Source organism: Hipposideros armiger, unplaced genomic scaffold (genome assembly GCF_001890085.2).
Source record: "Hipposideros armiger isolate ML-2016 unplaced genomic scaffold, ASM189008v1 scaffold_311, whole genome shotgun sequence".
Lineage (NCBI taxonomy): Eukaryota > Metazoa > Chordata > Mammalia > Chiroptera > Hipposideridae > Hipposideros > Hipposideros armiger.
Window position 1 is genome coordinate 333411 of NW_017731661.1, and position 26207 is coordinate 359617.

At 52.7% G+C, this 26207-nt stretch overlaps 1 protein-coding gene across 1 annotated transcript in view; it reads right to left on the reverse strand.

The window, feature by feature from the left end:
• AFAP1L2 (actin filament associated protein 1 like 2) overlaps positions 1-26207 on the reverse strand; it is a 38935-nt gene that overhangs the window by 8213 nt on the left and 4515 nt on the right. Inside the window, exons 4-12 of the mRNA XM_019660090.1 lie at positions 22435-22509; positions 20961-21055; positions 13764-13854; positions 11059-11142; positions 8085-8290; positions 6692-6871; positions 4210-4299; positions 2590-2674; positions 1930-2034 (exon numbers count right to left, since the gene is read on the reverse strand). Of these exons, the coding sequence (XP_019515635.1) occupies positions 1930-2034; positions 2590-2674; positions 4210-4299; positions 6692-6871; positions 8085-8290; positions 11059-11142; positions 13764-13854; positions 20961-21055; positions 22435-22509 (1011 nt within the window). The remainder of the gene's footprint in view (positions 1-1929; positions 2035-2589; positions 2675-4209; positions 4300-6691; positions 6872-8084; positions 8291-11058; positions 11143-13763; positions 13855-20960; positions 21056-22434; positions 22510-26207) is intronic.

The window sequence follows — 26207 nt, forward strand, 5'->3', positions numbered from 1 at the left end:
CCTGCCATCCTCCCCAAGGCAGCGGGCCTTGGCCCTCCCTGGGCCCTGCACGCCCCGCTTTGCCTGCCCTCAGAACACGTGGATCCACAGCAGAGAAGTTCTGCTTCCAGGCCAGGCTGCAGCTGGACACAGAGCTTGTCAGGGGCAGGCACGTGCCATGCTCATCTCCAGCAGCCAGGCACTGCTCTCTGGGGCCTCTCCAGCAGAGAGCCCCTCTCTGTCGGCACAGAGAGGCTGCCAGGACCCCTCACACAATCCCTTACTATTCTTTCTCTAATGGCTGCGCGGGTTGGGTTCAGCTTCCCAAGAAGAGGATAAGCTTCTCCCCACTTCCCAATTAGATGAGCATTTAGGGACCTGACACCATGTGCCAAGCACAGCTTTGTTCCTGGGGCTACGAAGATGAGTAAAATCCAGTCTTCAGGATGGTCTGCATGTCCCATGGGTGGTGGCTGACATCGCTCTCTGTGCCGCTCACCTTCCCAGGGGCATTGGCTTTCAGTGCAGATGCATTCTCTACCCTAAGGGCCTGGCAGCTGCTCAGAACCTTAGCTGGGATGAACTAGACTCGTGCAGCAGGGTCCAAGTGCATGGCCACCTCCCTACCCACCCAGTGCTGGCCACACAGTAGGGATCATGGATTTCTCAGAGCCTTGTGAACATCACAACCAGGTAGCAAAGAATTTCAGACCAGGATCTACGACCTCTGGCTCATCTGGGCAGACACCTCACTCACCCATCACAGTTCTGTGGACCAGAGAGAATTCTGGGTCAAGAGAGATGGGAGCTCTGATGCTGGCTGAGTCCCAGGAAGGAGAGCACGTATGGTCTCTTTGACCCTTCCCCAGCCACAGGGGACAGCAGCACGCTTCACTGCTGAATAACTTGCAGCTCTGAGCCAGCCACAGTTCCCCAAGTGACTCACTGGGACCAGGCTCCCCTGCCCAACACCATGCCCTGAGGGCACTGGCACAGCAGGCCATTACCCGGTGCCTTGGCTGGGACGCAGAAGGCTCCAAAGGTGAGGCCCCGGCGGCTGCCTTCCCATTGCACATGGCCGCCTGGCAGGCCTCAAACAAAACAAACAGGGGCACAGGGACAGAGCCCAGCAGGAACATGGGTTCCGTGAGGAAGATGAAAGGGCTCAAAGCTGGACAGTAATGACCTTCAGGCCCTGGGGAGAGCTCAAGCAATAAGCCCCAGGTTGCACGCCAGGACACAGGCGCACCCCAGGGTGTTTTCTGAGAAAGGTCTCTCTCTCTCCTCCGTTAGTTTCCTCAAGGCTGAATGAGGGCAGTAGAAATGACCTGTAAGTGTCTACCAACACCCATACACACCCTCTGCCCCCGCCACATGGGCGTTTGTCGGCCCCTGAATGCATCTCACCAGTTTGCATCTCAGAGTCTTTGCTCCTGCCCATGGGCGCCATCCCAGCCCACTCAGCTCCCGTCCAAGCTGCAAGGCTTGGGTCCAGGAGTCCATGTCTGCCCAGAGTGGGAAAGGTTCCTTCTGTCCCCAAGTCCTTCAAGCGACTAAGACAGCAGGTATGTGGTCACAGGTAGAAAGCTATCATCTCTCTTGAGCTATAAGCTCTCAGGACTGTGTCCTCTCTCTGCTTGGTCCCCTTTCCCTAACACTGTGCCTGCCATGCCCTCAAAACATTGAGCAAACGCACAGATTTTTGAAGACCATTAGGAGGACAGCAATCAGTTACCCTTGACTTCCACAAAGGATCCTGCATTGCAGCAAGAGAGGGTCTGGTTAGACATGAGAACTACCTGCAGTGAAGATAAACAAACGGTGGGCTGTGGGCTCACCATCCCAAGAGATGTTTCTAGCAACACCTAAGACCCCCGCCTTGACCATCTGAGCTGCCTTCCTGGACATGGGCTCCATCCCAGCGGACAAGGAGGCGGCTACAGTTCTTACTGGCTGTCTCGAGGGACCTCTCTGGAGGCTCCAGTGAGGTAGATTTCTTCCTGCCCAGGTTCATTAGGTTGCTCAGTTTGAGGCCAGCAGAACATTTCTTCTTGACTGTCAAGATGAGCGAAAAAGCCATTAGCATTGCCCACAGCGTACCGACCCGCCCTTATGAAAGGTGGAAAAAATAGTAGACCCCTCCCACCACATCTGCCCCTCCCTGCATGTGCGCGCGCGTGTGCGCATGCGCACACACACACACACACGCCTGCTCCCCAAACCAGGATCCACAGGCCAGAGTCAGGTGTCTCTACAATCACACACTTGAGAGGGGCACACCAACTTCTTTTATAGAATGTGTCAGCACTTGGCAATCTTTATAGACTGTATTGGCTCAAAGAGACTTGCAATTTGAAATATGGCTAGCAAATAAGAAGAGATAAGAGAATATTCTATCCCTAGCAACTCATGAAACTTCAATTTGGTCATCTCTCCCTCTTTCCTGAATCTGCCAGCTGTGGTTTTTCCAAATAGTTTATAAATTGGAGGCATGTTGGAATTAGCTGTTAAAACTCATTAGAGCTAAGCCAGACAGCCGAGTCTCAACCCTCAATGGGCTTGAGATCCCCTCCCCTCCCCATCCTAGGCTGAAGGCCATAGCGTCGGTACCATCTTTGGTCTCTGGGACCTCAGGGTGGCCATCTACGGAGCTTCCATACTCTGAGGATGACAGGTACTTCTCAGTTATATCTGGCTGTGGAAGAGAGAGAGAGAGAGAAGTGGGTGATCTTACCTGGGAATGCCTACCTAGGAGATCACAATTTAAGAGGAAATAATAGATTACTCTTGAATGTAGGCCAGGGGGTCACCCTGGAGTCCAGGTTCCTGTGGGGGGACACTGGCCGGGCTTCCCTCTGGGGCTCTCTGGAGGACCGGCCTTCACCCGCCCTTCCTAACATTCCCTGCCCTGTCCAGAGCGCCTTCGCCTTGTTCACAAGTTCTCGAAATGGCTGCACAGCCGGATGTGACAGTGGCCCTGAGGCCTGTGGGGAGGGCAGGTGGCCACCCCCAGGGGTGGCATGAGAGTCAGCATCCTAAATGAAGCTGCTGTCAAGCTGGGGACCACCCATACCTGGAGCATGAAGGAGACTTTTGAGAGCTGACTGTGCTACCAACACATCAGGCTTCAGAGAAGGGCCACCCCGTCTGCACAGGGGCCAGACCATGACGTGGGTGCAGGCTGCACCATTCTCCAGCCAGGTGGCTCTCGGAGCCCACTCTGCCTGTGTGTGACACAGGGCTAATACCCCTGTCTGCGTTCCCCGGGGCTGCTGGGAACAAGAGATAGTCCCTGCAGGAGTGCAGGAGCTGCTGCTGCTGTTAGACCAGGAAGCACTCAGATTAGTCCAGTCAGGCTTTTTCTAGAACCACTTGCTCCAGCTCTCTGGAAAACAAGCCAAGGGACCCCAATCAATGGGACCGACCTCAGGCGGGACCAAGGACGGAGGTACCTGGCCAGGGAGAGCTCCTGTATCTCACCACAATGTGAAGAAAACCCAAGTGTACTCCGGTTTTTGTTTCTTGTCGATGGCCAAAGAATGAGTGAGACAACTGAAACAGCCCCTCTTGAGTCACTCTAGAAGGGCCGTGGGTATTTCTCTACTGGGGGTGGCCGTTGCCTTCCCAAAGAACAGGGGGCCTCCTCCCTGCTGAGCGCCCTGCATGCCCTCTATTTTCCTCCCTGCTGGGGTGGGGACCCCAAGATGAGCCACAGTGACCCTCAGGCCTCAGGGCACCTACCTGCAGAGACTCGGGGACATGGAACCGGACATGACCCCACGTGTGAGGCCTCCCCCTGGGCTAACACCCCACCCAGCTTCCTTGACTTTGAACTGTAAGCAGAAGCCCTACAGCTCCACGCAAATTAGCACTAGAGCCTTTTGGTTGGGATCAACATGGAGACAGTTCCCCCAGCCCCGGGACCTCTACTGGGGCATAAGTGGGGAGAAAGAGCCTCAAAAAATAAATCCCCCTGCTGAAGAATGGAGGGCAAAGTGACTTATCTCTGTAAAGCTCGCCCCCACCCCCCACCCAAGCAAGAAAATACTGTAGGTCTGTATCCATTTCATTCGTTTCCTGCCAAGCTGACGTTTCTGCCTTTATCTAAGCATTGCACGTTTCTTACTAATTGGATTGAAATGCTACAACAAAGCTCCCAATTTTATACGTTTAAATTTTACGGAGAATAAATGGAATTGAACTGTCCTTCCAGGAGGAGTGGAGACTTACCTTCTGACAGTTGAGACGCTGGGCATCTGGGGTGTACTGGTTTCCCTCGGACGTGCCTTCTGAAGGCAGGCCGCTCACCTCCTGGATGACCTGAAGGAAGAGGAAAGTTGTCAGCAGAGGCCCAGGCCCCCAACGCTCTTCCGGCCTGGTCTGCACTCACAGCCCAACTGAAGCTGGTGCCCCCAACGCCAGGAGAGAGTGGGTAGAGGTGAGCGAGAAGGTGCACGCTTTCCCAAGCACAGAGAACCACCCCACCCCAACACCTGGCCCACATGTGGCCTGGGACCTGGCTGGGCAGGCTGCAGTGGGGGCAGGGTGGGCAAGGGGTTGTTGCTTAGGCCCTCTCTCCTGCAGGCCCCCACATATTCTGGGGGTGGGGAGGGTGGGCTTTTATAACAAAGCCCAAAGATGACTAGAGCAGCCAGCCCTCAGCTCTGCAGGCCTAGGTGGGGGCACACAGGTCAGAGGTGGCTCTGGTTACACTAAGCTGCAGCCCAACTCTGAGCCAGGGGCCACCTGGGGGATTCCCAGAGGCTAACAGCCCAGAGTAGCCATAAACACACCGCAGCACCAGAAGCCCTTTGGGGATAAAGACGTAGCAAGCATGATTTCAAAGACGCTTCTTTTTCAGTCTCTGCCTAGAGCAGTTTATGGAAAGAGGTTAAAATCTAAAAAGCCAAAGAACATAAAGGAAGAATGGCCCTGGGGTCAGGGAAACTTAAGGCATTTCTTACTCTTGAGATTGGCCTTGGGCCTAAGCCTCAGACACCACCTCTGTAAGATGGGATAACACGTCCGCCACGGGCAGCTGTGAGGACTCGTGTGTAAAGTACCCAGCACAGGGGAGGCAGGATCGTTACCATCGTTATTAGCTGGGGCCTAGATACACGGTCGCCCTGCCCAGGGGAAGCATAGAAAGTCAGGGGTCCAGGTTCAAGGGCGCGGGGTTTCTGCTTCTCTGAGAGAGCTCTGCCTGTGCCTGCCTTTTCTGGGACTCCTGTTCCGTACTCACCATCTCCTATTTACTGTCATATACCTGCCTTGCCCTGTAGGCATAGGTACGATTATGCAGAGTTGAGACTCAGAGGCCCAGGGCAGGAGGCAGATTTGACAAAACAGATGCATCTGGTCCTGAGCCCACTGGACAGGCTAACCAGCCCACCCAACTGCACCCAACTGCAAGTGTGTGCAGCTTCTCAGGAGTCAGGCCCTACGGCCAAGTTCACCTCTGTGTGCATCTGACCAGAAGGAAAGGGCCTCTCTGTGGAGGCCAACAGGGAGGCTGTGTCTTCTCAAAGTGTTCTTGTCTTTAAACCACCAGCAAGATGGGGGTAGGGGGTGGGGGTGGGGAAGGGACTCAGGAAGAGGGCGTGAGAGTTGGGGAGGGAGGCTGGGAGTTAGGGGAAGGACAGGTGGGTCTGAGCAGGAACACTGCTGGGAACTGGGAGTGAGAGCAGTGTATTACTNGCAAGTGTGTATGCATGCAAGCATCTGTGTGTATACAGATGGAGTGGAGGGTGCCCCGGAAATGCATCAGTGTGGCTGTGACACGGAGGGGGCAGGAACACTGCTGGGAACTGGGAGTGAGAGCAGAGTGTATTTCTGTGTGTGTGTGTGTGTGTGTGTGTGTGTGTGTGTGTCTGCAAGTGTGTATGCATGCAAGCATCTGTGTGTATACAGATGGAGTGGAGGGTGCCCCGGAAATGCATCAGTGTGGCTGTGACACGGAGGGGGCAGCAGGAAGGAGGGAAGGGACTCTGGCTCTCTCTGGCCTCACCAGGGGCCCTGCTGGACCTGGAGATCCCTCTGTAACTGGCGGCCCCTTCTTGGTGCAAACCTTATCCCTCTGGAATTGTCCAGCTCATCTTTAATACGGGACAGGCAGGCGTTCCCAGGTGCTACATCACGGTGAGAGCAGGCCGAGCTGACCGTGTGCATGGGTGCGGGTAGGACACAGGACTCTGGCCAGACAGTTCTAGGTTTGCAACCCGATGCTGCCACTCACTTGCCAGGTGACCATGACTGGTGACCTCATCTCTCTCAGCCTTACTCCCCATTCCAAAAAGGGGACATTAACATGACCCAGCTAGCTCCCTGCAACATGGTTAGGTGGGTTAAATTTACTTAAAGTGTATGGCCCATGGTTAAGTACTAAACAAGTGGCAGTGACATCTGTCCTTCTTTCATAAGGAGGCTGGTGATGTCTCACTAGAAGCCGGGAGACAAAATGATTTCAACCAGAGCCCAAGTCCAGGTGACTGAGAAGCACACAGACTTGGTGGCAGGGTGCTGCAATCCATTTCCCTAAGACTGACGGCTACACTTAGCACACAGGAGGCCCTGGGAACCGGAAGGCTCATAGGCCCTTTGCCCTCAACAACATCCATCCCTTTGGGAAAAGCTGGACAGCCAGAACTGCAGGGACCCCGGGAGCCCTAGCAGGGAGCAGGCCTGTTTCCTAGCGGCCTGGCGGCTCCCTCACCCTGAGCCACTGCTCAGCCTGGTCCTTGCTCTGTAGGCCCAGCACGATCATGTCGGCGTTCATCGGCGTGATCTTCAGCTTGTGTTCCTTCTTCCGCACTTGCTTCTCCTTGTACACGACGCTGCTGCCCAGCAGGTTCACGTCCAGCTGAGGGCTGTGGTCCTTGGAGGATTTGTAACACTGGAAGAGACGAGACACTGCTTTGCCAGGGGTGCCAGGCCCAGCCAGAGGAGGGGCTGCTGGGCATGTGGGGCCCACGGGGAGCCGGGCTATGCCCCAACAAAACCAAAGCGCCAGACACCCTAGTGCAAGTCCAAAACTGTCACCTCAAATATCAGCAACTCTTGTTCTCAGCCTCCTTCAAGCCTCCTTCTCACTGGCTCCAGCACCTGCTTATCTGAGCTGCTCTAATCTCACGACAGGCCTGGGCTGGCTCCTAAAACGTGTCCTCTGTGGGCAACTCTCTGTGGGCAACTCTCAGGGATCCAGGGTGGGACATGCTTCTCCCCCTTCTCCACCTCTCTGCATTTCATGCTCAGCTCCCCCAGAAAAGGGGTCTGTAGGGAGTGAAGACTAAGCTTATCATCTGCTTAGTTAGGAAGATGATGTCGTTAGCAGAGAAAGGAGGGGACTTTCTTCCTCTACTAGAGGAAATACTGTGCCCCTCGGTTTCTCACTTGTAAAATGGGGGGCCTCACAGGGCCACGTGACAGGATCACCCAAAGGCACATCTGCACAGAGCAGGGCACGTTGTGACCAGTGAAAAATGGGTGTCTATAATGATGCCGTGGGGCTTCACATCAGGACATCAAACCGTGACTTTTAATTTAAAATCACAGGAAATAGGGCTGTGGTCAGAGTAATATTTTCTGATTCCTTTCTGGGTCTTGCCTTATAATCAGTAATTCAAGCTATTGCAACTTCTGAGAAAACACCTCACCTATGATTCTCAGGCTGCACAGACAAATGCCGTAGCCAGAATTGGGGCCGGGCAGCAAGTTCTGCCCCAAACTTCTTGGGGCCTGGATGGGAGGAAAAAATGAGCCCTCAGACCAGAGAACAAAAAGGTCCCTGGAAAAAACGTGTACGGGATAGGATGCGGGGAGGGGTGGTAACCACAGTCCCCTTTGACAGTGATGAAAACTACTAGACTTTCCTAGTTAGAAAAAACACATTCTTAGATGTTGGATCAGATTTAATTATTTCTTTGGCAATAATCATACAAATCAAAATTTTAAGCACCTTTGTGCATGCACGCAAAGGTCTACGTACAATGTCAGGTTAGGGAGAGGTGAAACTCCAATAGCAAAGGCACCAACCACCTGGTATCAGGGACCATCCCCTCCCCCGGAGAGAGAGAGGAAACCAGAACACGACGTTGAGACCAACTGACCAGGAGTCTGGTGTCCTTGATGACGCAGAGCTGCTTGGCCCACTGCCCCAGCCACTTCTTGCGCCACAGGAAGGCACAGATGCGGGCATCTCGCATCAGCTCGATGCTGGCCTCAGGCGAGGGCCACTGGTAGGGGGCCGACTTGCCCTTGCCGCTTTCCTCCTCGTCATAGGACTCGTAGGAGCTGCTCACAGCCTCTCCATCCTCTGCAAAGAAGACCCACTCGGTCAGGGCCCTGCCAGGCAGCGGATGCTCCGAAACATGCTGGTTTGTTCGGGAGGGAGGGCAGCAGGCCGGAGCGGCCACTGGTCCTCAGGCCACAACCCACCTGCCCCTCCATGCCCTTGAACCAGCTCCACAGCTGTCAGCCACACACCCAGGCAGGCTTTCTGGCCCCAAACCCCTGACCACAGCTTCTTGGATGCTGCCTCTGGCCACAGACACAAATCAAACCAGGAGTCTCTCCCGTTCCCTCCTCAAATCCTGTCATCTCAGACTCCACAGAAACCTCTCAGAAGTCACTGCCCTCAGTATGTTCTGGAAAAGGCAAGTTGCCCACTCGAGGCCTGTTTCCGCAGCTGAAGGTTGACGCAGTGGGGTGAGGATCCTTCTGGGTTCTCCGGGCCTGGCACTCTCATTTCAAGGGGCCGGGAGGAAGGGGTGGCCAGCTGAGCCGCGAGCCGGGCACGTGACAAGCCGCCACCAGCTGCCTCCCCTGCTGGGCCTGCTCTGTCCCTGGCTCTGTCCTGGGAGCAGCCAGGGGATGTGGCTCCTCATAAATAAAAGGCAAAATAAACCAAGGCAGGAAATGACTTTCTGGGGAAGGGGCCACCTTCCCATGTCTCAATGCGCTCCTTCAGGTCATAACCCTTTTAAAAAGCTACCCTCATCCTCCACAGACTCTATTCTCTTTCCCTCCCCACTGAACACCTCTCAGCACAAACGTCACTCCCCCTACACCTTTCCAACTCATATGCTTTCTCTGCCTCTGGCAGCGCGCCAACCTCACATTTCTGTTCTGTTCAAAAGAATCCCAAAACTCACCAAGCACAAACTGCACCCAAATCTATGGACACTCCACACGCCTCAGTTTCTGCCCCTCCACCACCCTGCAAGAGTTGCTCTGTTCTCCAGGCCTTACTATGCTATTCAAGGCCAACAAACACTAGGTAAAGAAAAAATTAAATCAATAAAACGCCCAGAAAGAAGGAGACAGAGAACCCCAGGATCCCTGGTCCAACCCCTGGCTCAGCACAGGAAGCCTGCCCATTGTAACCACGATACTGCTGCAGCCTCTGCTTGAATTCTCCATGGATGGGGAGCTCACTACCTTCCAATTGGTTCCATTACTGGGCAGCTCTATCAGTTAGAGTGGGCCCACCGTCTGCTCATTTCCCTGCGACTTCTACAGATATGTTCTGTCTCCTTGCGTCAGGGTAAATGAAGCCTCTCTTTCCTCCCGGTGATGCCCTTCAGAAAAGTGACAGCCCACAGGCCCCCTGTCTTTCCTTCAGCAGAAGCCCCTGCTACTATCTGCGTAGCTAAGTTCCTGCATACTCAGAAAACAGAACCACATTTGAGTTTGAATACAGGAAAATGGAATGAGGCCAATGCCACAGTTACTCTGCGTAGTTTTGCCAATGAAAACGTGTTTTACGTTGTTTTAATATTTAAAAATAACACTTTAAATATTTTCATATCAGTTTTCTTTAAAAGCAGTGTGGTACCATTCCCCTTCGTGGCTTAATAAAAATGTGGCACAGTTCATAATTTCACACCTATTAAATAAGCAAAGATTGAAAATAGTGGTGCTACCCCGTGGGGGACCTTGAACCCTCCTATTGCTGGTGGCAACATAAATGAACTCAAGCCTCTCAGAAACAGTCCGGTAGCCTGTTGTTTCAAGAGCCATCAAAACACCCATACCCTTTCACCTAGTAATCCCGGTCCTGGGAGTTTATGCTAGGAAACTAGTTTTTTAAAAAGGAAGGAAGAGGGGGAAGGTTAAATGCATTAAGATATTCATTCCAGTGCAATTTAACAGTCAGCAGAAGGGGAATGGGGCGAGTATGATTTCATCCACTTAGGAGCATACCATGCAACTGTGATCAATGAGAACTCTGAGGCTATTCTGCAATCCGATAAACTCGATAAATATGACGGCTAAGTGAGAAAGCACATTTAAAATTCTATATGCAAACAGATCCGTGCTCAAAGGCAACAGGGAGGACTCAAGGTAGTTGACTGGATCTGGTGGTAGGATCAGGGTGACTTTATTTTTTTAAAAGTCCTTACTGGATTATCTGTACAATAAGGGACATGAGAAGAATGATGCAATGTCACTGGGACACCTCTTTCAGTAAGAAAAACGAGCGGGGCAGGCTATGGAGTTGAGTGGTGGCCCAATCCCCTCGCCATTTTGTGTTTCTAGGGCTACCTCACGTGTTCCGTGGAGAAATCTAACACCTGTTCTTCCTCTGAGGGGTCTGGGGAAGCGGAGAAGAAACGACAAATCATAGTACCTCAAGCTACCTGGACATTTCAGACAAATGCATTAATTTTATTTCTCTCTAAGAGCAATCACAACACCACCATAAATGTAGGATCTTCTTAAAACAGATACTAGGGTCCCAGGGTAAAGAGGAGTGAAAGGCAGGATGATCAGATAATTCCACCCCATTTTCGCTGTCCCCAGGTGGGCTGCCTCCCACTGTGTCCTGTAACCTGTCCTGAGGGACAGAGGGCACAACAACCATGCAGCACTCTGAGTCCTTCAGCCATGCTTTCAGAGGCCACAGGCAGGGTCTGTGGAAAGCAGCAGAAGTCTCTCCTGGAAGCACGGCACATGGCATGCAGGGCACAGGGACAGGGACGGGGAGAGGGCAGAGGCCATGCTCGGGGCATGCACCCCGTCTCTGAGAGCCAGGCAGCAGGCACAGAATCAATGGCATTCCAGCTCCGGGACAAGCAGTACCTAAGGTGATCGTGGCGTAAATGACTCCTTCGGGCACCTGCACCCATCTGGGGACTCCAGTGGGGGGAAATCTGCCAGAATGACCTGTATGATATCCAGAAGCACAGACAAAAGCAAGATGGAGAGAGACAGGATGAAGAGAGGGACAGACCCAAGTGCAGAGACACCCGGAGAGGGGCCCAGGTGTGGCGGCGTGGCTGCCTGACCACGGGAAGTTAGCGCTTTCCCACTGGAGGTGGGGGCTGGTCAGGAGAGACCCCAGCCCAGCCAAAGACTTCATTTCCTACCTGTTCACATCCAGAGATGACCATATGACTACTTGCCACCAATGGAATGTGCGTAGAAGCGGTGTGTGTCACTTCTGGTTAATGCTTTTAAAAAGCACATGGGGATTCTCCACTCTCTCTGTGCAGAGGCTCCTGTGGCCTCAGAGGGCGGCCGAACCCGCACTGGAAGGAGCCTGGGTACCTACACTGCCTGCTGACCAGTAATATCCATGCTGAATTGTCTGGGAGTGAGAAGCAGATGTGTATTATTACTGTGAACTCAGAGAGAATTACTTGTTACAGCAGCTGTCATTCCCCCAACAGGAGACATCAGCGAAGGTGCTGATATCGTAGACAAGCAGGACAGACACTATTATCCCCTGCACAGGTCGACAGGGCACTTATTAAAGTTTTACTCAGAGACAGGCACCTGACTCTGTGGAGCAGTGTGGGGACAGTGCTGAAATAGCAGGACAAGAATGTCAGGTGCTGGTCTTTTGCAGGAAGTCAGCAAAATCGCTGCTGGCCAACGAACTAAAGGGGCCAGAGGCCAGCAGTCATTTTCCCTGTTCTGGCCTGCGCTCCTCGTTGCTCAAACAGGTATGGGGGACGACAGGTAGGGACTGGGGGTGGGCCGATTTATATCACAAGTGAAGGCCCCTCTGTGAGGCAAGTGTTGCCAGCCCTAGTCCTGGCAGGAGAGGACAGACAATCTGGTATCTTCCCAAACCCCTTGCTGCGTTTCAGCTGCCCTTACGATGACCCCCCACCCCAACCCCCATCTTGGCAAAAACCAATATGAATTCATAGTTCAGAAACAGACACCGAGCAGCTCAGGTCCTTCTGACCACTTGTTTGTGTCGAGGTGAAGTGTCTGCCCCGCAAACAGGCCCCCGGGAGTGTCTGGGCGGCAGGCCCCAGCTGGCACGGGCCACACCCGAGACAGCTGGGCTGAAGAAGCAGAGAGGTGAGGCGCTCACCCTGGTGAGTCACTGCTTCCACCTTCCAGACGCAGCCAGACAGCAGCACCACACCCTCAGCTTTGGTCTGAAATCACAGCTCAGCTGGTGACACGGCAACGCCTCACGCACTCAGTAGGTTCAAGTGACATCTGCCCACTAAACCCGCCTCTTAGAAGAAAATAACCTCAGACCAAACAGGCCCTCACCTCCCACACAATTCCAAAGAAAGAGAAGAATCCTGCGCCCTTCTCATCCTGGGTCCTATTCTTTATGGAACCAATGACGCCACCCCCTTCAGCCAAGTTCATCCCCACTGCCAGGGAGCCTCATCTCTTACACTGGCAAATCGCTTTATGCTTTCAAAGACCTTTCACTGACAAAGAAAGGAAAGAGAAGGAGGTAAAAAGGGGAGAATGAGAGGACCGGAGTCCAGCTGCACAGGAGAATAGGGTCACAATCATCTCTTCCTTCCAGAGCCTTTGGGGCTTTTCTGTGTTAAACAATTCCTACGCCAAGACCATTTCTGATGTGACTTCCTCAGGCTGAGAACCACTAGCCAAGGACAGATGGCTCCAGCATGAGCCCTGCCCTCATAGCACAGGCAATCTTTTTAATACCTAAGTTAGCTCAGCCACCAAGTAACCCTCCAAAAGCTTGGGGTCTCATTCAGAGGGAAGCCAAAGTCCTCACTGTGGCCTGCAGCTGGCTTCTTCGTCCCCATCTCCCGTCTCTCCCCTCCCTCCACCTCACCTGCTACATTGGCCCTGCCCTCTTGCTGTTCCTCAAACTTGCCAAGAGCTCTCCTGCCTCAGGGCCTTTGCATGGACTATGCTATCTGGAAAGTTCTTCCTGCAGTTCTCTGCCCCACCCACTTCATTCAAGGTCACACTATGTAAGGCCTTCCCCATTTAAAATAACACCCCTCTCCTGCCTCAACCCAGACCCTGCTGTTTTCCATCTTTATCACCACCTGACACATCCTATCTTTATTTGTTGTCTGTCTTTTCCCACAGTACCTAAGGGCTGTGACTGCTGAGCTCTCCGAGCACCCCGAGTTCCTGACTTCTAGAAGCGTGCCTGGCAGACAGTGGGAGTACAGTAACTGTTCGTATAATGAAAGAACCCTGGAAACTGGGCTCTGCCTCAGCCTGACCACATTTCCCTACTTATAAGGGCCTGGTGTCCTGGGCCAACACACCTCTCTGTGCTGAATCCAGCAACATGCAGGCCGGAACACCAAAAGCATCAGACCCGTAAACCGCTGTGAACCATCCTGAGCCCCTCCTTGCAGGCGGCTGCGTCTGCTGTAGGTCTTGGCTTCCCCCCAGACCAGAAGCCCAGTGCTCTGTGGCCAGTTCTCCACTTGGGCCATGCTCTCTGATAACAGCAGCCCAGGCTGTCTGCTTCCAGCACGCGCATCTGTGTAGGAAGCAGTTGACCCTCCCTCAGAGCCCCAGCCCTGCCCCCCAGGATGTACCGTTGAGGGACATGTCATATGGCTCAGCCTCTTCATAGTAACCCTCTGGAGACTCGATCTTTGGGACGGAGAACTGTTTCCGTTCTGGAATCTGTGGTATGAACAAATAAAACAAACGTTTTCAGATAGGACACACTGGCAACAGCTTGGAACTAACCATTTGGGAGGAAGGAAAGAAGGGGAAATTCAGAAGAAAAAAAATGCCCGGCTGGACTTCAAGCAAGTTGGGGGCGGGATGGGGGGGGAAGAACATGAAACACCAGGACTCCCGCCAACCACTGCGTCCACAGGGGTTGCTTTGCATCCAGGGAGGGGCTGTGGGCATGTCGCTTGACCTCGCTGAAGCTCAGCTCTCTCCTCTGCAAAATAAGGCTCGGACCCCACTGCACACACCAAATATCGTTGTGCATGTGACACATAACACACTTAAAGCCCAGATGATGTCAGGCCGCTGTGGTAGCTATGATGGCTTCTAACTAGAGTATACGTTCTAAAAAAAACAAGGGCTATCTGAGGCACACAGAAGAAGATGACCAGGTTTCTAACTCTCAAACTTTTATCATAATAAGTTCAGCCATTCATTCAGCAAACGCTGGATGGCTCCCACGTACTAGCTGCGAGGGACGAACCCAGATGGTCAGAAGTCAGTGCTGAGAAAGACTGAACTAGCTGGTGAATGTTCACAGCTCCTGATCAAGTGCATCGTGAGTAGTGCTATAATGACGAGGTCCAAGATCTGGGGGAAGCAGTGGGGTGTGAGGAGCATTTAGGACTAAGAAAGGATGCTCAGACAGGACCTCTGGGTTGCGTCTCAAAGATGACCCTGAGCTGCTTTCGTGGCATAGAGGTGGGTGAGTACCATCTGAACAGAAAGCATAAGCCACTGTGTAGAGGCAAGGAGCATGAAATCATCTCGATTCCTCCATTATTCCCCCTGTCAAATGGGTACTGGACTCTGAAGCGAATCTTCTAAGCAATATCAGGGGAGAAAAAAGAGGCCGATTGTTGCATGGCTGTTCGTATACACAGGTCATAGATGTATAAGCATCCACCCGCAGGAGGCTCCAGTGTCCTTCTAAATCACGAAGCCCTGAGGAATATTCATAATGAGTTGAGAACAGAAATGAGAAAACCTGAGGCGGATCCTCACTCCTAGTTTTGAGAAGTCCTTGTGTTGAGTGTTCCCCCGAGGGGCAGGCCTGGGCCCTTGGGAAGTTCTAAGTGAAAGCAGTGGGAGGTTCTTAAGATAAAAGGGGGTGGTGGGGGGGCACCTTGAAGAGGAGGCAGCCAACGGAAGGACCCCACAGGGCCCTGAGCTCAGATGGATACCTGCTCTGCTGGCAGGAGAGGAGGAGGGATCCAGGAACCCCTGTCTTGGAACATGAGCGTATTTGCAGGACCTGTGTCAGGACAGCTCCACTAGCACTGGCCCAGAAGGTGGCCTGGGCTCACGTCTCCACGGGACAGTCCTCAGCATGGGCAACGAGAGTGTCCACTCCCAGGGCTGCCTCGCCAAAACCAGGGTCCCCAGGGCCAAATCCTGTGCGGCCTGGCATCTAAAGGCTACTTATGTGAACTCTGGAGTGAACCGACTGGGTTTGAATCCAAGCTTTTGGGCTTCATAGGCTTCACCGCCGGCCTGTGACAGCCTCTCAGAGCCGCACGTTCCCTCTCCGGGAAGACAAAAACAGTACTGGGGTTGTCTTGCGCATTCCATGAGACAAAACGTGGTAGTGTTTCTCCAGGGCCTGGCCTGAGGTCACCTCTGCAGGGGGCTTCCACGGCCCAGGGGTCCGCAGGAGCCAGGCTACTGGACTGCCGTCTGACAAGCTGCTGCCAAACCCAGGTCCACAGGAGGGTCGACAAGGCCACATCGGGGTCCAACATGGGATCCTTGTCACTTCGTTGGCCTCAGACCAACAGAGCTGAGGCGAGTCCCAGAGGCAGGCTGTGAACAGCTTCCAGCCCAGCAGGTGCAACAGCCACCACGCAGAAAGGAAGAGAGTATTTCCTAAGCAGACCAGCGGCTGCCCTGGGCTGGCAGGTGTGGCGGCTGAACGGGGACGGCTGTGAGTGGCACCTCGGACCCGGGCCCTCCTAGAGACCAGGGCCTTGCACTCATTGTACATAGTTGGTCACTGCTCCTGGGTGACCTTTCACCCTTGCTGCCACCCACGGGCCTGGCAAGACGTCTCTGTTTCTCTCAGCTATTCCTGGCCCCTTGGGCAGCTTGAGAAAGGGCTGTGGTTCTCTTAGAGCCAGCTTCCCGAAGTCCCAGGGTACAGTGTCCCTCGCCCGGGCAGCAGCAAGGCCTCCGCAGATGGGACCTGGGGCCTCACACTTCCTGAGCTGGCCAGGCCTCTAGCTCCAGCCGCCATGAGGTGGGGCCAATACGGAGAGAGGCTCCAAGCACCCACGATCGGGCCCCAGTCCGGATTCCCACGATTAGAAGGGGGGAAACGAAGCCTTCTGGGGGAGCTTGTCCTGGCTTATTGCTCCACAGGGGCCCTACTGTCCTGCCTGGGGGTTGGGCACCAGGGAGTGTTTTGTGAGGGTCTCCCAAGCCTCTCACTGTAAAATCACCTGTAAAATGGATCTTAGGGAGAGGCAGTATAGGGCAGTGGTGGGAATCCGACCTCCAGGCCTGGGGTTTGAATCCTGACACTGGCACATCTGAGCTGTGTGGCTCTGGGCAACTCACTTGACCTCTCTGAGCTTTAGTTCCTCACTGTAACATGGAGAGAGTTAAAATACCTGTGACAGGGGGTCGTTGTAAGGATTCAATTGTGCTCAACATTATTAAATACTCAATAAATATTGGTTCATACTAACCTAAAAAATAAAAACTATGAAAATATCAATGAAAGGGAGAAAAGTTGCCACCTGTATAGATGTTTGGTGGAGGAAGAACAGATGTACCTGGGGAGGCAGGGGAGACCTCTGGGCTTGACCAGGCTTCTACCAAGCTCTGCCTCTTGGAAGAAGACAGTCCCTGCTCTTAAGGCTGCCCAGGCAAAAGGGAAGAAACTGGGTCAAGTTAAAAGATAAAATAACTTACATAACCATTCAGAAGAGAGTCATCTAATTACAGACACAAATGGCCTATTACTACATCAGAGGTCAAAAGAGCCAAAGATCCTAACTTCCCAGGGTTAAGATAAGAATAAAGGACTATTATTTTAATCACCATCGGTGTGATGATGAAGACTGTGAGCATTAAATGAAGATAACAGAAGTGACATGACTTCAAAATCTGAAATGACTTTCTGAAGGTTTGCAGGGAGGGACAGGGAAGAAAGCCACCCTGCTCAGTGTGATGTGCCAGAGGTCGGCAAACGTTTTCTGTAAAGGGCCAAATAGTAAATACTTTGGGGATATGTAGGCCATTCCGGGTCTCTGATCTCAGCCCTTCAAGGCAGCTGACGTAGTGCAAAAGCATCCATCGATGATACTTCAGGGTGGCTGCATTCCAGTAAGACTTTCCTTACAAAAAAAGCAGGTGGCTGTGGACCTCGCCAGGCGGCTGCAGTTTGCCAGTTTTGGGTTAGAGCTGAAGATGAGGGGTGGCTCCGATGACAGTTCTGAGCAACCTGACCCAGAGAGCACTGTGGAAGGTTCCTGGGTGGGGTTGGTGGGTCCAGCCAGCCTCAGCTCCCCAGGCGGACCATGGTGCTGTCCTTTTGTGAGTAAGCTGCTTCCATGATCGAGTAGCTCACTTAAAGCCAGCAGCAATACATGCTCAGGCCTCAAAGGGGAGATAGGGCGGAGATGGCTGTGCTTTTTGGGAGCAGAAACGGTGCCAGCAAACATCTGTTTCTCCTGCAGTGACCGCAGCACCTGGCTGTGCACAGTGGCCGTGGAAGGCCCACCGCTTGTCTGAATCATGGGCCACATCCACGAGGTCGCTCTGGACCCTTGGCTGACCCTTCCATTGCTGGTGGGGTCTGTGGTCCACTGACTCTGGGGGATCGAGGGGGGAGCCAAGTCATCAGAGAGAGAATCGGGACATCCTGAGCTGGGACAGAGGCCACACTCCTGGCCCAGCCATAGGCATTGAGAACCCCAGGCAGATATCCAGCTTCTGCCATGGCCATTAGCAAGCCTGGGGCCAGGAGTTCAGGTGGGCAAGCCACCATGGCACCCTGAAGCTGGGGTCAGGTCGGGGAGGGGCACGGTTTTCTCCATCTCAAGAAGAGAAGTCACACGGTCACTCCAAGCTCAGACTGCCACCATCACTCCCTCCCCCCCCCTCAAACTGCTGCTGCTGCTCTGATCGTCCTCCCTGAGAGGCAGAAGACATAGCTGTTCCCCACTCCACCCTGACGCCACTCCTCTGGGGGCCTCAGACTAAACGCTATGATGCCTGAGCCAGACTTGACCAGAGAGGAGGCCTGCGGGAGAGCAGACGTGTGTGTGTGCACGCGTGTGTGGGCAGGAAGGGAGGGGGAGAAACCCCATATTACGCCAGTCGTCCCCTGGCCTCACTCCACATCCGAATTCCCTGGGGTGTGGGGTGGGTGCCCAGGACAGAACTAGGAGGGACCTAGAAAAGGGCGCTGCAATCAGCACCCCTTGTCCCTCTCAGCAGGGACATTCCACAAGGAGGGAAGACTGTAGACTCCCCAGGGCCTGGAGTTTGTCCACAGGTCTGGAGGCCACCCTGGACTGTGTTATTCTTGGGTGGTGGTATTTTCTGTAATTCCAGCACCAGGTTTCTCTCCAATGCCAAGAGCCTCTCCTGGCCCCGAGCGGTCCCCAGTCACAGACAACACAGGGAATCTGCTCTAGGGAAGGCCACTGGCCCTGCCTTCCTCGCTTGCAGTCCCTGCAACTCATACCCCAGAGCTGTGGGGGCCTTTGTACCCATGCCACAGGAGATTGGCAAAGGAGGAGTAAAAGCCAGCGCCAGAATCCCAGGGGCTGCTGGGACTCATGTGACCTGACTCCTTTATAACTACAGCTCGGTCCCAGACCCCGGGCCTCTCAGCCCACCACGTTTGGAAAGCACAGATTTTCAGAGCAAGTCAGCACCACCCAGCCCTCGGCGCTTGTAAGACTACCTGGTGAATGACTGCCCCTCCAACCAGGTGCTGCAGGAGGGGCCGGTGGTGACACTTCCGTTACACAAAAACAAAGGCCTTGGGTCAGAATCAGATGCTGAATTCAGGAGAAGGACATTCCTGCCCGGGCTCAGAGCAGCCATCTCTCCTCTCCCACCACCCAGCAAGCGTACCTGGGACACACCTGAAACCACAGCGTCTCCTACCTGGTTATAGCCAGCACAGTTGGGTGGGAGTAGAGGGACACGCGTCTTCCCCAAATATTGGGGCAAAAAGTGAGGGAAGCCTGTAGCTGGAAGGAACACAACCTGAGCCTTTACTCTGCTGAAAAGACCAGCGTAAGTCTGGGAGGCTGCACGGTGGCCTGGAAGTCAAGGACCTGCATTCAGTTCCTGGCCCCGTCACCTCCTGGGAGAGGGACCTTGGCTAACTGTTTTAACTCATGGCACCTCTGTTTTTTCACATGAAAAACGAGAAATCGGGCAGGCACCCCTAGATGGGCGGTGAGGGGGACCATACTTGTGTGCACAAGGGCAGGAGCAGCTCAGGGTGTGACAGTTAGTCACTGGCGCTCACCTGGCCTGAGATGGAGTCTCTGCCAGTTGTCACCCAGCTCAAGGGGCCTCATGCAGTGGGATGGTGTCCCAGACACTTCAGAACTGCCCGACCCATGTGGCCACAGGACAGCAGCTTGAGGAACTCTGCCGCCCCTCAGGAAGGCATGAATGATGGGGGCAGGCCTGGGGTTGGGACCCCTCAGCAGGAACCAGTGATGGATGGCTTGGTGGGAGCTCAGTGTCCATGGAGTCACACACCTTCCTGCTGCTGCGGACCCCAGAACCGCTGCTCCATGAAAATCCTTCCCCGCCCGCACCTCAAACCTCTCCAGGAAGCCTCCCCAACCAGATCCAATAGACGAAAGCGCTTGGGTTCAAGTCCTGGCTCTGCCACTGCAAGGCTGTGCAACATTCAGACATTATAAGCCTGGTTCTGGTTTCCTCACCCATAAAATATAAACACTACTACTTACTTCACTGAGTGCTAACGTAGATGCCCCGCACAGCCTTAGCCCACGGAGGAAGACCATCTTACCAAAGAGATGTCCACATTCCTTTCATTTAAACACCAGGAAACAAAAGCCAGACACCTTCAATAACCAGCTCAGGGCCAAAGAGCTAATGCCTGGCAGAGCTGGGATCGGAACCCAGACCTACGATGCCATAATTCCACCCATCCTGCCATCCTTCCATCCATCCTTCTTTCCCTCCCTCCCTCCCTTCCTCCTTCCGTGTGTGGGTCACTGTGTGTAGATACAGGGCATGACACACTAAATGAGCGAGACAGTCCCTGTCCTAGGGAGTTCATATCTGGCCTGGGAGGCAAATAATACACAAGGCCATTTCAATGGTGGCAAGTGCCATGGAGGGGATAACTGGACAGTGGCGCAGACAGTAACTGGGGTAGGGATGGAGGTAGGATGCCTCATGTAGGCAGGTCAGAGCAAGTCTGTCTAACAACGTCAAAGAGATGAGGAGGCAGCAGCCACTGAAGAACCAGGGCTCAGGAAGTGCAAAGGCCCTGGGGCAGGACGGACCATATGGCACAATCCAGGAACAGCAGGGAGGCCAGCGAAGAGCCAGGAGTCTGGAGATGCAGCTGGGCCACACTGGTAGGTAGGCCCTGGGGCCGTGTTAAGAAACATGGATATTTTTTCCTAAGTTCAGCGGGAGCTATTGGAGGATTTCAAATGGGAAGAGCAGTGTGATATGATTCATAATTCTAAAAGTTCACAGTAGCCTGCCTGGGTGGGTGACCACAGTTGCCCACGGCCCCGCTCATGTGGCATTGGGTAAAAAACCTGGCATAGCCTTGCACACAAGATGGCACTTGCTAAAAATGATCTCCCTCATCTCCTATTCCCCTTACCCTTAGCGTCCCGGGTACCACGGCCCTGAGCAAATGATGTCACCTAGACAGGCCTGCTTTTGCTCTGTCGCTCACAGTGACTTGCTCCATGCTCGACACCCAGTAGGCACTCAGAAAATGCCAGATGTTTGGTGGACTGATGCCTGGGAAAACAGCTGGAGGTTCATGAGGCCCAAGTCAGAGAAATCAGGGGTCTTGGACCCACACTTACGATCTTGGGGGGTGGGAGATCCGGAAGGCTCTTCTGAGGGGCTGAGGAGTGCTGGCTGGGCTCCCCGTTGGTCAGTGGGCTCTGCTCCTCGGGCGCTGTGGGCAGCAAGCAGGAGAAGGCTTGGTGAGGGGTGCCCAGCCTCACAGCAGGGTCTCATTACCCAGGAATGTCTGGTCACATGTGCCCTGAGTTCTATTTGAGCAGGTGTTAATTACCCAGGCAGGCGGTCCCCTGGGGCCAGTGTTGTTTTTCCTCCAAGAATAGGGTGCAATGGCGGTGCCTCTGCCACAGATTCCTCAGAAGGAACTGGTTTGAGTTTCTGGCAGGTTCCCCGCCCTCTCCTCCACTCGCCCCATGTCAAAAATGGCCTGGCCACAGGGTTTTGGCGAGCAGAGGACCTGCCCTGCGGTTGCTATACTGAGCCACTCTGAGCGCCGACCCTGTGATTACTGCTCTTTCCATCCCACAATCTTTACCCGGAAGGCCAACGACTCTGGGCACAGCGGCCACTTCCATATGGATGGGTCTTGCCGAGCCTCAGGCCTGGCGGTGTGGCAGGAGGCAGGAAAGTCACTCTGGAAGGCTTGGCCAGCAACCCTCTGTGAGCTTTTAAGAAGAGGCACCAAAGGCTCTTCTGTGTCTGATCATTTCAGCCACTGGCCTTGCCAGCTCCAGGACAGACAGACTCAGGCAGACCTGACCTTGGGGCTTTGGTGGCTGATATCTTGAAGTCAAGCTTTTAACAGAACTGAGGGCCTTGGGGTGCTGTGTCCTGCACCTCTCTCTAAGCCTGTGCATTTGAGAAACAGGCTTGGGAGTTGGGTGATGGGCTTCTAACCCCCCCCTCCTCCGAGACCAGGCAGCTCTGTAAATCTCTGGGCCTCCCTGGAGTCCTGCCAGACCCACCCCTAAGGATTTTCAGAGAAAAGTATAGGGTAAAACAGAGCAGAAGAGTAAGACAGCACGGAAGATACACTATGTCCTTCCAGTGGAAGATAAAATGTTCTGCCAAAGAGAGCACCTTTGCACAGAACCTTTAAATACCGAAGCGGTTGCAGCCATTATCATTCCCTCCTCCCATCGCCCCCCTACACACACATAAAATCCAGACTTCTATCAAAAGACAACGCTGAAACCGTGGGATCAGCACCATCCACAGCTGCTTTCTTGAAACATCTGAATTACGACTTCCTATTCTTGGGACGATGCTGGGAAAAACTGAGAGATTTTAGGAACAGATTCCTTATTCATGAAGAGGACGTGAGACCTTTAAGAGGCAAGGAGGTGTCCCGAAGAAACATCCCAAAATACGTCAACCCAAAATACCATCAACCAAAATATGACTTCCAAAACTATCTCCACCCGGCCTGTCTGTGGTACCAGCTGCGAGGAAGGAGGGGTGTGACAGGACCAACGCTTAGATCTGCTCCCGACCCGGGAGCTGGCCACGCCATGAACAGCCCCAGTCTCGTACCTTTGTCTTGGGACTCAGCATTGTGTTGCTTGGTGACCATCACTTTGTTCATATAAATGTACTCCTCATCGGAATCTGCAGAGGGAGGATGGAAGACACAGCTTTGCGTGAGTCCATGAAGGGTAAAGGCTTCAGAGAGAAACGGTGTCCCCTAGAGACATGGTCATCTGCTTGGGTTCCAGCACAAGCACACAACATTTTGAGTTGATTCCATTAGAGAGAGAGTTGACAGATATCCCCCGCCCTTCCCTCCCCCCCCAAAAAAAAAAGCCAAGTGGCTGACTGTTAGTCTACTGTTAGGATAACAGAAGTCTTACTTGCAAAGGCACCCATACCTCAAGCGTCTGCCTCATCTTCCACCAAGCAGAGACTTCTCTGGGTTTCCTGGCATCTCATTTAAATTCTAAAACATTTCCTATCAGCCATTCCCACCCTAATCTGAATTACATGCATGGGCTAATCACAGCAAAGGATCTGGGAGTTTAGCTCCCAGGCCTCCAGGTGGAGTGCCGCTGTGGGGGCCTGAGACATCCAAATCATGAGCTCTGGGTTTTGAGGAGTGAGTGTGCTGGGAACTGGAACTGGAACTCTGCCAGCCACCTGCAGCAGCACAGCCCTCCCTTCCCTTTAGAATAATGTCTGAGCAGGCTGTCACTTTCCCAGTGTCGTTCTGGGCCAAGAAAGGCTCTTCTCCTAAACACTTACTCAATCAAGTTTCTAATGCCCCAAGGACCCTTTTTTCAGAAGCCTGCAGAGGAAGCTCATCCAAGTGTTTCTCCTCTTAGAAAACCTCTTGCATTGCTTCTGTGGCCCTTAATTTGCATTTCCTAGAAACTTGTGGCTGATAAATTCCAGTGGTTAGAGACCACATCACCGAGCCAAGGGATCGAATTCAAACCCCTGGCGAAGGAGGCAGCTCAGCGCCAGTCAGTTCCTTGCCACAGACCGCACAGACACCAGCCAACAGGCCTGCAAAAGCAGAGTCCCAAGGACTCAGAGGAGCAGGACGAAGATACACCTGGATCTGTCCCCCGCCATCGGCCCATGGGATTGCCACCTCTGTGCCCAGCCCTGCCAGGGCCAGTCAGCAATGTCACCCCCATACCCAGGGTTAATAGCAGTTCATGGGAAGGAGCTATGAGGTCCAAACACAGGAAGCCACAACTTGCACATTTCCACCGATGGAACCCCCGAGGGCTGGGTCACTACCTTCTCTAGAGCATGGCAGGGGAGGAAAGTGCTCTGCAGGGAAGATAGGAGATGCAGGTCTGGCCAGGCTCTGCCATTAGCAGTGTGATTCTGGGCAAAACACCTACCCTGCGTGGCCTTGGTTTTGTGGCCCGAATAGTATGAAAAATAATCATGATGAAATAGTGCCTGTTTCTACCGAACTCTTAAGTTTTCATGAGTACAAAGCCTCAAATATTAGGAAATTAGCAAAAAGGAAGGTAACCTTATAACTAACAAAGATGAAGAATGACAGCCTAAAACATGGGAAATAATGCAATGTCTTAATAACAGGAAAATGGTGAAATAAACCATGTCAACACATGTTAACAGCGTGTCACCTTTAACAGTAAATAGATTACTGAAGAGTGTGTAAATTGACACAACGTTTTGGAAGTGATGTTGTAGGATAATATAACTTGCAAGGGTTCATATTCTTTGACCCAGCATTTCCAATGCCAGAAATTTCTCCTGAAGATAAACTCTGGCATGTAAACAAAACTTTATGTGAGGATGTTCACTGCAACATTGCATGAGGTTTCCTTTTTCTAAAAAAAAGAACAAAACTTAAATGCCCGCTAATAGGGAACTAGCTGACCAATACTGTTCATCCATCAGAGGACACTCCCCAACAGAGAAAAATAAAGTAGCTCTATGCCTGCTGTTTACAGAGAGATCCAAGACTTCCAGTTATATCAAGGATCACATTTCCGACTAACAGAAACAGAAAAAGTATGTGTGCTGTCAACACATAAAAATGTGCACATGCAGCAATTATAAATGTAAAAAAAATGTAAAGTGGAATACAGAGGCAAGCCACTGCTGCACAAAAACATTCAGATGACCCTGATCAAGATCAAAAAAGGAATCTAAGGAACGTAAATAGTGTCTAATGTTCATTTTATGTTTATCCTTTTTTTTCATACTGTTCACTAAGCCCACACTCTCATACAAAAAGTAAAAAGCAAGATATTGTTATTGTTTGAACTGTTGGATTCTGAGCCGGTGCTTCCTCCCCAGAATGGCAATTGGTAAGTTACAGAGAACACTCGCCCTGGCCCCCTCAAGGGCTGCGTCTCCGGCCTTGGGCCCTCTGCAGGCCCTAATTAGGTCTTTATCCTCAGGGCGTTGCTAATCTAGTACCATCCAGGATGGTCAGTAAGAGGCTCTCAGGACCTTATCTGTAATCATGGGAAAAGCCCAGTGAACTTGGCCCTCAAAAAGGGGGGCTGCTGAGCTGGCCATGGCTGGGAGGCAGCAGCCTGAGGATGGAGAACTCTCTCGCATTCATTTTCTGATGTTCACGGAGCACCAGTGCTGTACTATGTACTGGGGAGATAGCAGAGAACAAAATAGACATGGTCTCTGCCTTCATAAAATCAACTGTCTGAGGGGTGTGTTGGGGGGCCCGGGGGGTAGACTGAATGGGAAAGTTACAAAGGTATGTGGGACATAACAGCCACAGGTGTGGTTGGAAAGGGACACTCATCATGCCCTGAGCATGTGTGTGATACCTGGGGGAACGGACATGTCTGCAGAGGGTGGTCCTGTCCAGAGAACTGGGTGAAGGTGGGGAGGAGGGACATGGACCCGCTCGGCTACAATTGGATAGAACACTGGAAGCTCTTCCTATCAGAGGGGCAGCCCCTGAAACTTTCCTAGAATCCCTGAGCAGGACATTGGGGGGCTCAAGGCAGGAGCAAACAGCAGGTCCCCAATGAAAAGACCTCAGTCTATGCCTTGACCTCACCATCCAGACAAAAAGCAAAGATTTGTGTTACAGTAATAAAACAAAAGATGAGAAAGTCCAAATGGAAAATTCCATTTGAAAAGTGTAGATGTTGGGAGCCGTCTCAGAGTACTGAGACTCCGGGTTGACTGCAGGTGGAGAATGGCAGGGGGCTAAAGACCCCCAAGTCCTGTGTGCTGAGAAAAAGACTGCAAAACTGCTTGTTAGCTGAACAGCAAAAAGGGACCTGCTAAAATCAGTAACCCAACAACGCCCAGCTCATCTCCTGTGCCCTGGAAAAGCAGAAGCGCCTAAGCCACAACCACCAGACCCTCAGATGTCACTGTCTACGGACTTATGAACTCTTGGGACTTTTCCATCATGGACTTGCTGACTGTTGCTATTTGCCTTAAGTTTCACTTAACTTAAAATATAATATTAGTCTATGCTATGTGATCATGTAACTTGTTGCCAAGACATTATCTCACCTCCAAACCCCTAAGTCAGGAACATTGGTTCTTCCTTCCCCAAACACCCCCTACAGAACCCCTATGCTTAGATAAGATTTATTCCTGGTAAAAGAGGGACTTGCTTCCTATATAAGCACTATGCATTTTAATAAAATTTGTCCTGTCTGCCATCCGCAGTCAGTGACCCTCCTAATCCCAACTTTAGTGTCTATGCCATTCTTTCATTTCTCATTTCCTCGCGCCGATCAATCCTGCTCAGGGACCGTTCGGTGGGTTCCTGGCCTGATCATCCAGGGGCCAGAGCTGTCGAGCCAGCTCTCGGCATGTAAACACACACACACTCACAC